The 14,299-nt window shown below is 40.6% G+C and overlaps 1 protein-coding gene across 2 annotated transcripts in view; it reads right to left on the bottom strand.

The window, feature by feature from the left end:
* Window positions 1-14,299, bottom strand: part of il1rapl1a (interleukin 1 receptor accessory protein-like 1a) — a 121,342-nt gene that overhangs the window by 11,574 nt on the left and 95,469 nt on the right. For both annotated transcript variants that reach the window (XM_053496766.1, XM_053496768.1), the window contains exon 7: window positions 1,725-1,857. In XM_053496766.1, coding sequence (XP_053352741.1) covers window positions 1,725-1,857 — 133 coding nt within the window. The remainder of the gene's footprint in view (window positions 1-1,724; window positions 1,858-14,299) is intronic.

The following is a 14,299-nucleotide window of genomic DNA, read 5'->3' as shown; positions in this document are numbered from 1 at the left end:
TACAACACCTCACTTTATCTTCAAAAGGCTCTAAACAGTTGTCTCTTTAACTAGAAGCATTGAAGTTGGGGTGTTTTTGAGTATAAGAGGGAAAAAAAAAATCCAGCGAGTCAAGTTTACCGCTTGGTTTTCTGTAAAGTGGAGATTACATTGTCTGCTAAAATCTAATATGGATCTAAAAAAGAAATAAAATGCAGGGGGGAAAAAATAAGGCTTTAGAAAATTCCACCCAGGCTTGCTCCATCAGCACTCGCCCATCTGAGACAGCTTTCGGACTGCAGAAACACTAATTCCTCTAAGATGTTAATTGCCTAAAAGTCACTTTTCTTTATTTCACTGCATTAAATGAAGAATCGCTGCACACCAGATGAGGATGGAGCAAAAAAAGTTGATTTGAACTTTCCAGCTTGGCTATATGACACACAAATACTTGACTGAATTGTTATCAGGGGCACTAAAAAATACCGTCACTACCACTAGTTCCACTTGGGTGGAAAATCCATAAATAGCCAGCATTATTGGGCAGAAACTCTGTTCTTCCGAGATAAAGGCTGTCCCAGACTGAAGGCAAGCATGAGTCAGCTGTCTCCTAAAAGACCTTATTTTAGCCACCTTTAAAGCCAGTCTCACACACATCCTCGACAGAGATGCTCTTATTGGGATTCTTTCTTTTTATTTTTTAAAGGAATGTAGGTTACCTTCCTGTCTCATAAAAAAATATTATTTTTTCTCGTTTTTTTTAATTAGTCATAATTACATGCTTGCCAATTAGTCATTCATTTAATTAAGTTAATCTAGGGAGCGCCTAATCTAATGCAGCCTGGGCGAGTGTGTTTTTAAGATTACAGTCACCCCTAAATTAACACCCTAAGTTTCGGTAAGAACAACATCAAGCGAATGTTCTTGTTGATCAAATGTTGTCCAATGAGATCTTGTACAAAGATAATAAATGAACGAAAACAACGTGAATACGTATGAAAGCGTAACAAGCATAGTCACATATCAGCAACAGACCACTTGTCCTCTCTTCCCGCTGCTCAAGGCTGTCGGGGAGATGGCATACGCTGCTGAAGGGAAGGTCATGGCCGACACTGCCAAAGCTGAGAATTCACCCACTTTCCCTTCTGCTAACTGCCCTGAGCATGTTAGCACACAGCAGGCCAGTGACCCGATGAGGCTGCATGCCCATTGTGGGAAAAGAAAAGTCAAGGCATTGCTTTACAGATAAACTGTACATTACAGTTCATTTTCTCATTTTGAAATGAACGCACCACTCAGCATGGAGCATAATCCTACCACGCACAAGCACTACTCTGCCTAGGGTCGTGAATTATCGCAAAACAATTGCTATTTTTAAACAATCAAACAATTAATTCCATAAAGGCTTTCTGATTACACCGGAGCACTGAATAATCAAGATAGAAGCGACGACTACGCGAGATGGATCCTGGAGTTTCTTTATGGTTCTGTGATCTGCATTCAATTCCTTAGTGCATTTTTGTGTGTATTCAATGTGTATATCTGATTAGCTGCATTATTGATGTACCACGCATTGCATGAGATATTAAAGTGAATTATTTAAAAGCTTTTCATTTTTCAGATCAGTGGTAAAACACTAACTGATATGGAGTTTACATAGACTCATTTGGTCTAGTATGTGCAGACGGTGAATGTTGTAGAAACGGTATCAGGTCTGAACTACGTCTGCTGATTTGTGCTCCCACCTAATATCGCTCTCTCGGATGCGGCTCTGGTCCATGTCCTCGATGAATTTCTCTCCCTTCATCCAGTAGACGAGTGGGCTGACATCGCCGCTGTAGCCGAAGAATGCACGGCACGTCAAATTGACCGAAGCTCCTGCCGAGGGCACACAAAGACACATTTAGCATTCACTCACATGCACTCGAGAGTCACATCAGACCTGTGCAGAGTGGAGTCAACATCAAAGACATTATGCTTATAAGACCACTGCTGTGGATGCTGGAGTTGAGGTGGTTCTCCAAGGCATCGCCGGTCCCGCTGAGACACCTACGAATGATTAAAATTTCCAATGATTTTCACGCTTTGCTGTTCTCACTGATATCTCCGATTTTGTTCTCAATGCGCTGAGATTAGGCTCTGTTCTAATGTGCTGGGGTGGGGATGTCTACTCTTCAGAACTGAAGCACTCAGGTGTTACACACTCGTCTAATGAGGTCAAGCTCCGAAGCTCATTAGAGACGCTGTGTAAAAAGCTTCTTTTAGACTGGCAAATTAGATTTCTTTCCCACATGCCTTATATGCATCTGATGCTTCCCTTCAATTCTAATTTGCAAAAACCTGCATCTAAGCTGAGCTTTTATGTCTGGACCAATTTTCACATTCGTTTAGGATCCCTGAACGTATAAATCAACTATTCGATGTAGTCTATATTTTCAAGACGTACTGTATAATAACCAACTAATTTGTTCTGCCATTTACATTTTCTTTCATGTGCAATACATACAGTAAACCCCCCCCGCACCCACCAAAATAGATATTCCATTAATATCAGATCTTTTTTACCAACAACATCAAGCCTCATTTAATTAAAATGAACCACATTTACCGCATAGCAAACTCAGCCAACACATACTGAGCTTATCGATGGGTCTGACTAACACGCGTGCTTTTTCAATCCGCCAGCCCACACCCCCGCTCCCCTCTCCCATGGGGTATTATAGCGTGTGTCAGCAGTGATGTCAGAACCATCGGTATGTACAGTATAGAAGCGGTGTTTTAGATCTCACTCGGCCAATCAGGGGCCCGACCTGCCACCTTCACTTACACCTCTAGTCAGCTCTGTGACACGCAGGCACTCATTAAAACTCTTCACTCCTGCTGTATGATTGAAATAAGCTTGACTCATATGCTTTAGGGAGAGCAGGTCTGTATATACCGCATGCATTTTGTATTTAAATGTATTTTAATGGGCACATAAAATCGGCGATGAACAGCGTTTCGCTTTCAAGACAGTTTTATTTCTGCTGCATTCAGAACAGTTTTATTTCTATTGCTTACGGAACGGTTTCATTTCCTTGGCAAAGGCGCTTTCATTTAATGCTGCATTTGAAAGAGACATAAAAGTAAGACATGCTGTAGCCTTTTAATGTATTCAATCACACATTCACTCAGAGTCAATTTTGAAGTGTTTCCGCTCTTTTTGTTGTACTGCCGGTGGTCAAATAAACAGACTAAAATATACACAGTATAATTGACTCGTAGGCTAATCCTCTTAATGTCCTGGAGTATTAGACAGTTATTCATCTTAAGGCCCGTTATTCAGTAATTACTGTGAAACTAACAACCAAAAAAAAAAGGTACTGTAGTTCAGCAAATTAGGAATGTCCTGCCGATGGATCAGGCTTATGTTAGTGGGTCGTGGAAAAACAAGAAACTGATGCTTGTAACTTAAGGTTGTGTTTGGAAATATGAATGTTCGATGTACAGTATAGATACGGGATCGACACCACAGTGCTGCTGAAATATTGAATATGACTGATCGATTTTGATCAGTTATAAGCTGACTAGCTGTACTCAGGTTTGCTGATTAGGGCGTCGGGGTTCGAGCCTCACCAACAGCTTGCTACACCCTATGCAAACCAGCCATTACTGTACATGCAGTGCTGGTATCAAACCTAGTTAGAAAAAGGGAGGGAGGGTATCCGGTGTAAAACCAGTGTTAAAGATGCAATGTGGCGACCCCTAGCATAAAAAGGACTAAGGAAAATGAATAAATAAAATTATTAAGATGACTAGTTACAGGGCAAATAACAGGTTTTTATTACAGCCTTCATTAAAGCTTTGTTTCATTCCTGTTGTTAGTTTGCATACACAAAGAATGTGTTTGTATCTAACATACAGTAGAAGTATATGGAGAAGAAAATTCTGTGTTGATACTCGTTTAACGATAAAAGGAGGAGTTTGTTGAGGGAGAAAGGCTTTATGGATTATCAGTAACTCACCATGCTGTGTTCCTTTCATCTTCAAATTAGAGAAAAAAAGAATGAGGGAATAAATGTTTACAGCTGCTATAATGTAAGTGATAACAGAAACGAGCTTGTACTACATTAAATGTACTGTAACTACCTGTCTATATAAAGTACAGTGGTGACAAAGGTTTTTAAAATAAGGGCAATCAAAATAATAAGCAGTTTGTTGTTTTATGCAATTAATGTGCTATACAACAATCAACATTTATTCTTCAAAACCTGATGTATCCGGCTGGGCATAAAAAAAAAAAGTTGGTGAAGATCATGTACAGAATATGGTTTCCTGACTGCTTCTGTCTTCTTCACCATTGTCCGACAGTTTTTGGTTTGGTTCAGATCTGGAGATGACCTAGGCCATGAATCCTGTTGTCACAGCCAGTTTTCACTAGTTGCACGCTTCAGACATACAGTATAGGCCAGAACTATTTAGTAAAATCACGTGTTTTGTGCACTGGGGGAGGTATAATACATGGAATACAGTACAGTATGTTGCCTTAAAAATTTTGGCCTCAACCATAAACATTGTTCTCACTTTTTTAAAGTGTAATTGTTGGCAAATGCAATGAGACATTTAAACTGTTATTGCAAAATAATCTTTTCACTTACAGTAAAAGTCGAGAAAAGTTTTGTTCCTCGTATTCGTGAAATATTTTTCTCGTTGTGAGAATTGTCTTTTTGTGGTATTTTTGAACATGACACATTTCCCACCATAAACCCACCGTTTAATCGTTTACACGTGTGTGTGTGTGTGTGTGTGTGTGTGTGTGTGTGTATGTAACTATGAGCCACAGCACTCAGCATATGCACCGCTGTTGGCAGGACTTTGGTAACCAGAGAGTAATTAAATGTGTGAAACTAGCATCTACTTTCTTCCCAACACTGCTGTTAAACCAGCACAGCTTCCACGTGTATTTTATGAAGGACATGTTTTAATTAACTCTTAGTTAATTAAACCCAACATTCAAACCGAATCTATAAGCTTGGGGTGCTTGTGGAGAGGAACACTGGTGCAGCAGCTGCTGCCGAATAATAGGGAATAAGATTACTATTTCTACACTGCGTTGCCTTATTATGTTCAAATCAAGCCGGCAGCAAACGCATTTTGTTATTTTTTTTACATTAAAAAAGTTATTATTACAACATCATGTTATTATTACTAAACATGAGCACACGCACATGGTCGATATTTTCCTTTATCTCTTTATGTAGTCGTTATTTACTTAAAATTACAATGCTGTGAATCAATGAAAAGCTCCCTTCTATACTGTATCTCTGTTCCACAAGTCTTTCTCGAGTCGTCACACACACACACACACACACACACACTCATATGGAGACAGCACTTCAACACTCACAGAGCAACAATGCCACATTCACCTCATGTCAGGATTGCTGTAATTTAAAGTTCCTGCGTGGTAAAAACCATTTACATCAACCTCCGAGTGTTCAATCTGACAATTCAGCGAATGGTTTTCTTTTTCTCCTCGGCTTCACCAAACAATTTAGCTCACCTCTTAATGAGAAAGCGCAATAATAATGAGGCTAATGACAGCCATCTTGAATTTCGATCGCGTAGCCTACAGCACATGAACTCATTCAGTCAGAAGAATGGGAAGACTTCCATTTCTCCCAAGTTCTCCCATATGACATACAGTAAATGTCTTTTAACCCTTACAGGCATCGTGTGCACACGTACGGCCAGTCGATTTAAGACTATTTATAGGAAAATACGAGCTGTACATCACCTCCAAATCCCTCGAGCCCATTACTGTAACCTAAAAAGAAATCGTCGTCCTGAATTCTCCTGCTCACTGGACTGCCTGATCTTTAAAGGTTCCATATTTTAGTATTCTTTAAGTTAAAACAATTCACATCTCTCCCCCAAAGTGTATGTTTTAATCCTCCTGTTGAAATACATTTTTTAGACTTCAAACTCTCTTTATTATACTCGTGCTGTGTCTATGTGAATGAGATGCTGCTGAGCCACGTGCCTACAAGGGAACAGAAGGATAAGAAACGAACTGGAAACAAGCTTATATGAGGTCACAATAGACCTACAGTTGGTTGTAATGCCATTAAGCAACAAGTTTAGAAGGAAATGTTTTTTTTGTTGTCGTTGCTGTTTGTCTCTGGACATGGCGGCACGTGGCTTAGTGGTTAGCACGCTCACCTTGCTCCTCCAGGGTCGAGGGTTCGATCCTCGCTTTAGGTATGTGTGCATGGAGTTTGCATGTTCTCCCAGAGATGGTGGGTTTCCTCCTGGTACTCCCATTTACACCCACAGTCGGAAGACACGCAGATTAGTCTACCTGGCATTCCCAAATTGTCTGTAGTGTGTGAATGATCATGTGAGTGTGTGTATGCCCTGCCATAGATTGGCACACTAGTGTATCCAGGGTGTATATACCCACCTCATGCTCTAAGTCTACTTGAATAGACTCAAGGTCTCCTTTAAATACAGCTTTAATCTGGCTTATCTTTACATTTTTATTTTAAAAAAATGAAAATAAAACACATTTTTTAATGCCAGACCACAATGAACATGGTTCGAAACTATTTTTCTTGTTAGTGAGGATTGATTTTCTTTTGCAACATCTAAACTACTTTCCTTTTACTCATGGTATTACTGAACATGAAAAATGTATTTACTTATCAATGTAAGGAATGTTTAGAAAAAAGTCCAATTTCATTTGACATTGATTTTTTTTTTTATTTTATTTTTAATAAATAACAGTTTTAGGTTTCACAATTTTACAGCCCAACCAAAAATAAAAAAAATCACTGAATGAATTGTTATTAATAATATTATTAATGATATTTTTTTATTATCGTTAATTAATACAGTATATATTTTTTTTACTTTATACATCAACTCAACATGATGTCTCTAGCTTGTCGCGGAAAATGACCATAACCTAAGTGGTACCATGGGTTTTGAGCATGAAAGAGTTCAGGAGCGTGCGTAGACATCCCTGCTATAACACAGACCCGTGATCCTGCCTTAAATACATAATGTAACCATAAGGGGGAGCTTGTACTCCTCACTGAAGCTTGTTAACTGTGGCTATGTTTGTGTGCGCATGTGTGTGTTGTGTGTGTGTGTGTGTGTGACATGCCAGTAATTCTCTGTGTGCTAAAGACTTTGCTGTCTGTTCTTCGCTCCATTTACCCACACAGCACAGTCACTGCACTGACTGAGCAAACTCAAGTGAAAAGCTCCGGATTTTCACTTAACCATATAACACACACCACAGACACCCACAAGTGCTCCTATGCGCAAAACAATTATGCGCTCATTACATTAGACAAGGAAAGAAGAGAAATGAGAGGGGGAAAAAAAAGAAAGAAAGAAAGAAAGAAGAGAAAGAAAGAAGAGAAACAAAGAGCAAGGATCGGGCTGGGGGTGTAGAACACCATCCCTTTTGCTTCAGTGACTGCAGTCTGGTTCAAAAGGCTGTGATATTTTCTTCTCTCTCTCTCTTTCTCTATTCTTTTCTCCCTTTGTTCCACAGCCCTGCCCCTCAAAGGGAAGCTTTAATTAGCTGTAAAGAATTGCACTCGTGCGAGCAGGTACTCTTCCACTCCTCCTTTCATGCTCTGTCCTCCACTGATCCCTTCTTTCTGATGACATAATAGAGTCCTTGTCGCAGCCCGCTTTACACAGCCTCAACATATTGAGTAATAACCTCGATATTGGCCAGGTGAATGGGGAACATAGGCCTGCTTTAGCTCCCATTCTAAAACACACACCCACTGCTCTTTTCTCACTAAGTACCCCGCAGCTCTTCTCCGTAGCTGGAATCGAAGACGAGATGCCCCACGCACAGGCAGACATCATTTCCCTAGGGAATCGGCTTCAATCTCCAAGATGAATCTAAAGTCAGTGTAATATAAGCACATCGGCGGGCCATTTCCCGTAGGCATTCAACCCACAGCCTCTTTAGCTCCCTCTCTCACTCTCTCATTCTCCTATTTTCTCTGCCCCCCCCTTCTTCTCCTCGCTCGTTCTCTCTCTCATTCGTCTCTCAGTGGGCCTGTCATCAAACCCCAGCTTCATGCGGGGAATTGAGCAGCGGGAGATCGGTCTCATACCACTCCATCCTAGTGCTCTAGATATGTTACGCGGATCGTGTTGGTTTTAACAGAACCGGCGTTCATTGTTTGCAGCCTCTCTTTGTGCATCACTTTATTTACTTTTGCTTAAGAACAGGGGCCCAGCTGAGGTCCCATCTGCACTGCGGCTTTGCGCACAGAAGCAGCGACAACAAGGACACATTAATTACTATGGGCTGTGCTTAATTGTAAGTTCTACCTGCCAGGTTGTACGCAGCCAGTCGCTATATATCTTCAAGTTAGTTTAGTGAAATTCTTCCATTTGTAATTAGAAACATATGGCTTTTTATTTTTTTTAGCAGTATCTACAGCTGCTCTGATCCGTTTACAGTTTGGAAATGCTGTCATCTTTAAAAAAAAATGCTCTGGATTTGAAATCCGTGCTCCTATTTTCTTTATGACGCTTGATGGCACTTTTTTTTTTTTTTTTTTTTTTCATTTCACGATACAGCCTTATTTCAAACTCTCTATAAAAATGAAGGCTCATAGCTGAGCTACATGTAAGGGTTTGATGGCCCAATTCTGACCTGATATGATTGGATTACTCTTTGAGACTGAGTCGGGGTACGAAAATAAGAAATGGCAGTTTGCTCGAGCATGTGTAACACTCACCATTTTCTGGATGACTGGCCGGGCAGCGCTCGGTGTCTCGCTTGAACTTTGGGTGAGCTCGTGTGTATATGAATGTGTATATGATTGTGCATCGACAAACTTATACAAATATATATATATATATATATATATATATATATATATATATATCTTGACTGAGGTTCTCATAATTCATGCATGAAAGGGATAGAGTATATACATATATATACAGTACAGTATATAAAAGTGCACAGACTTCACATTATAAATAACAGTTTATGTCGTTATCTAATTTAAGTCCCTGCAGAGCGGAAATGAAAAAAAAACCTTAAAAAATAAAAGATAACAAGCATGAGCCAAAATACAAGAAAAAAATACTGACATAGGAAAGAAATCAGGGATTTTTTGAAAAAAAAAAAACATCACATAAGGGGGGAAAAGAAACAGTTATGAAGTAAAGATAAGCAGGTGTGTTCATGTGTAAAAAGAGAGGGATAGACAGAGACTGTAAGAATGACAAAGACACATACTGATGGAAACAGAGAACAGTTTGTAGCCCTAGAACATTATTGTGTGACTGTGTTGCTGAGAGAAGCAATGGATAAGTGGGACTCTCACACATAGAGAATGCGCAGCCCTGAGCAGCGGTTCACATTATCCTCCATTACTGTGCGCATTAGTCCCGGCGTCCTGCTCAGCTATTCACTCTAAAAGGTCATGCCAGAAAGTGCCAGCACCTGAAAGGTCATGTTGGCTCTGATAGGAGCATGTGCTTGATTAGAGCTAGAGTCTCATGGGGCCTTAACAGAGAGACGGCCGAGAGAGAGAGACGGGGGACAGGGGTTGAGAAGGAGAGCTGAGGATAAGAAAGGAACTTGAGGGTGAAACGGAATTGGTGAGATAGAAGGCCGAGGGAGAAAAGCTCCAGGTGAGACAGGGAGATAAGGGAGAGACAGAGAACCGGCAGCGAAACATACAGCTGAACCTGATACAGGGTGCTCGAGTAAGAGGACGAGCCAAGTGTGAGACATGAAGAGACAGTAAGGTTGAATAGGAAAGCAGAGGATGAGATGTGCAGGCAAAGGGTGTGGCAAGAAAGCATTGAGTGAGACGGTGAGCTAGAGACATAGAGCACATTTAGGATTCACAGAGATTCAAGCATAAGCCAAGGAGGAGACAGTGAAGGTAAGGCGAGGGCTGATGATTTGAGAGAGAACTGACAATAAGACAAGAAGCTGTGGGGTTAGGCTGAGAAATAAGGGGTAAGTCAAGGGTTTAAGCATGAGACAGGAATCTGACAGTGATCAAAGGCTGAGAGTGAGACAGGGAACCTAAGGTGAGAAACAGATGTGAAAGAACAATAAGCTGAGAGTGAGACAGGGACGTGGGGATGGGCAGGGAGACAAGAGAGGGGCAGTGCAGTGACAGCAAGACAAAGGGCTGAATGCTGAGGATGAGACAGGGACCTGAGGATGACAGAAGAGGAAAGAGTGGGAGTTCAACTACATCCCAGTCCTGATGCACAATTCCAGTCTCGACCAGATGTCTGGTGGTTTCTGGTAAGCTTCCTTAAAAACAAGCCAAATAAAGAAAGAAAGAAACAAACAAAAAACAATAACAGGCAATCTTTTTGTATTTTTTATGCTGAATAATGCAATTGCATTCTGTAATATCCATGCTTCTGTGGTTGGATAAGATGTAAGCAGAACGTCAGCTCTCAGCTCATCTACACTGGACCGTAAGTTACTATCAACACACGTCCATTAATGGAGAGAATCGCTTAAAACAAAATACAGGAACTGTACATCCTTCCCCTGTAATGCTGGTATTATACATATTACATTCGTTTGCATTTTCTTGTACTGATCCGATTTAATGCAAGTTACATCACAATATTAGTGTAGACTCATTTACATAATTTAGTACACCATCTTTTAATTCTGTGTGTTTTTGAACACAAAAACAAAAACAAATCTGATCATAGTGGGCGAATAAAATTTTAGATAAACAACAAGATCTAGCTTTTTTTTTTACAGTGCCATTATTTATATTATTATTTATTAAAGCAAATAGAAAAAAAAAACATATGTGGGCAATACCAAGTACCTCCTTACTGCTTCCACAGGACTTAGGGTAGGTTCAGTTTCAGCTGGTTTGGAGCATTCAGGTGTATGTGTGTGTGTGTGTGTGTGTGTGTGTGTGTGTGTGTTTACACAATGCCAAGAGGGAAAGATATACAGTAAGCAATAGTCTTAGAGAAGCAAGTGTCAATCTGCAACTTGTAGCTTATTGTTTACAGTAAGAAAGATTATTCACAAGTGGAAAACATTTAAGACAGTCTTCCCAGGAGTGGACGTCCCAGCACTGAAAGGTCAAACCATGTAATGCTCAAATACAAAAAATGCTACAGCTACATTTCAGACCCTAACGGCACAGTTAGAAGAAGACTGAACGAGTGTGCTTTGCTTTGGAAGGGTTGCCAAGAGAAAGCCTCCTCCTTTTAAAAATTCATGGACGCATGATTGAAGCGCATCTGAACAAAGCACACGGCTTCTGGAACAATGTCCCATGGACAGATGTGACCAAAGTGGAGTTGTTTGGCCTTTAAACCCAGCGCCCAAACCCCAACCCGATTGAATGTGATGAGCGAGAATGGGTAAAAATTTGTCCATGATGATGTAAGTGACTGATAAATCCTACAGGCAAGGATTACTTTAATTTATTACTGCTGGCAGTGGCAGGGCTCGAACCCTGGACTCACCTGCCTAATCCCCCACCGCTCCTTTTAAAGGCATTGAATTTAAAATGAATAGCAATCATTTATACAGTATTTCCCTGACTGGCATAAGATCCAGTATCAACACTGCAGTATCTTTAACTATCACCAAAATAATTTCTGGTCTACAGTCTTTTACAGTCTTATGGACGTCCCTGCTTATAGATAAATGGCTAAAAAACTGTATTCCTACAAATTGCCCCTGTATGGAATTTTTCGCTGATAGACGATGCAGTTACAAAGCCCAAAATAGCCCCTAAGTGCATACTGTATATGTACGGTATTATTAAAAGTGCTGTGTGCACTGCAAAACAAGTAGCCTGAATGCCTTTATTACCCTTACACTATTTACCTTGATTATAATCATATTACATATTTCTACTGCATTTAAATGCCACGGCCGTCAATCTTCCCTGTCAATCAGAGCCGAGACGCACTTCCGCATCACCTACTGGCATGTGTGCGGTGCTTTCTGTACTGTTGCGGCCAATATTGTGCAGGATCACTATTTATTTAGAGAAATTCCTTCATCGCCCGAGGAGGCCTGGCTGTTGCTAAGCAACAACAGTATTATTTTTGGAGAGTGTGATTAATATTAAATGTCCTTTGAATAGCGCCACAAACACACTCTTCGCTTTCTGTGTGCATGCATGTGTGCGCGTGCGGGGGTGTGCGTGTGTATACGCATGTGCCTGTGTGTCGTCATTGCTCAACTTCCTTAGAGAGGTAATAGAGAAGAGACTCGTTTCCTTTAATTGAATTTTAATTTGATTAAACTCAAACAAACGCGGAGCATGCGGGCGAGCGAGAGTTTCCTGTGACCTCCTCCTCCACTCTCCTGTTTTCATTTTCGTCTACTCGTGCACTCTCGTCTTCACCATGACTCACATTTCACTGCCAGCAAATGGCTCCTGCTTGAGCTCTTTTTCTATTTTCTCCCTTTCTTTGGACTTATGTCTTTTCTTTCTTCTTTCTGTCTTTCCTTATGGTGCCGTTTCTTTCCTGCTGTAGATTTAGAATATTTTTTGAATTTGTGTGATGGCCCTCCTCGGTAGAATATTGCCGCAGGCATGTTGCAGTACAGTATGTGATACGTTTTGTTGATTCTGCATGCATAAAAGCCTCTTCAACATACAGAGAGCTTGCACAAACATTTAAAATATAAATGTTTTTTTTTTTTTTACGAGGGAACAGAGACGGACACAGAACTGCGGAAATAGAGCTCGGAAATGTGCACCTTCCCGTGTATTCATTCGGCAGATGTTTTTACACAAAGTGCCGCACAAATAAGGCAGAACACAACCCAAGCATATAGCTCAGGGGTTAAGGGTCTTGCTCAAGCACCCAATAGTGACTGTCTGGCTTTTCCCGGGATTTGGATTTTCATCAAGCGGAGAACCATAACCACAGAGGCACCACTTTATTCCAATTTGGCTGATTTTTTTTTTCCACTATGTGTTGTTAAATTGTTCCATTTCACTGGTTGTCCATGGTGTTAATAAAACAAGCCTCCTAAGACTTAGTTGACATTTATATTGTGCACTTTCATCTTCAACTTGTCTGTAGACAACGGAAATAACAGCAGAGTAACTTGAGTACGGCAACATGCTGATATTAAATTCCCATGTCATCGTAGCTGCCTAAGCTTTATTACTGTTTATGATATTGATTCCTGTTTACCTGTGTCCATCTCATCACGCTGTATTTAGACAATTAAGACAGCACTAACTAGTCAATTACGGACATTGCCTGCAATTAAAATAATTGCTGTGGGATTTCATTTTAGCTATGATGAGCCCAGGTAAAGGTGGGCTTTTGGAGTGAGATCTATTTTCTTCTGAATATCTGATGATGCTCTTACATCAGCTGAAAGAAGAAACTTCAGTCTTTCTGGTACCCCAGGCTCCATGAGAAGAGAGAGAAAAAAAAAAAAAACTAATGATGTAGACTAGGAACATCCAGCCAATTAGGACAAGCTGATATCTCTACTTGCCTGTCAATCATCTTGAATTTAGAAAGCTCTAGTTTTGCATATAGCCTTCAGCAGGTCTCGCATTAATAGAGACATACATGTGTTCTGGTGGTTTGACTTCAAAAAGTTGGCTGTATTCAACTAATATCCGAACACAACACTGATTATACATTTATGTTTACACCAATCAGATATACCATTAAAACCATTTACATTAGAAGCACCTAGGTTTTGGGGTCCCTTTTGTGCCACATACAGTAGGCAGCTCTGGCATCTGGGGGTCTGCTGTTGTGTGTGTCTGGTCCCAGCGGATCCTGTGGATTCTGGGTCGGGCCTCCATGGATCCCGACTTGTTTGTCCGGTGCATCCCATGGTTGCTTGAACACATTGTGATCTGGAAAGTTTGGGGTCTGACTCAATGGTCTTGAGCTCTTTGCCTGCTGTGCCTCGTGTGTAACAAGCTGTGGTGCCCTGGGCTGTCTGGTGCATTTATGTCTAGTTATCTCTAGAATTGGACCAAACACGCTGGCCTTTACTCCCTCTGCAGGCATGGGTGAGTCTTGTGTGGCCCTGATCCTGTCACCGGTTTACTGGTGTATAGCAGATCCGTGTTGTTCAGTTCATGTGTCAGTGGTCAGAATGCTATGGCTGATTGGTGTAAAGTACATCCTAAAATCATAATATTTCATAAAATAAATTATTTGCACGTCCTTTTAACACATAAATATTTTTGACTACTGCTTAAACAGGTTTTCAGTTTACAGCGTTACAACGCAATCTATTACGACTAATCACTAACCTACACTATCAGGCAAAAGTTCATCTTTTTTTTTTTGT

This window comes from Clarias gariepinus, chromosome 5 (genome assembly GCF_024256425.1).
Source record: "Clarias gariepinus isolate MV-2021 ecotype Netherlands chromosome 5, CGAR_prim_01v2, whole genome shotgun sequence".
Taxonomy (NCBI): domain Eukaryota; kingdom Metazoa; phylum Chordata; class Actinopteri; order Siluriformes; family Clariidae; genus Clarias; species Clarias gariepinus.
The sequence above is the reverse complement of the archived record's forward strand: the minus strand, read 5'-3'. Positions and strand labels throughout refer to the sequence as shown.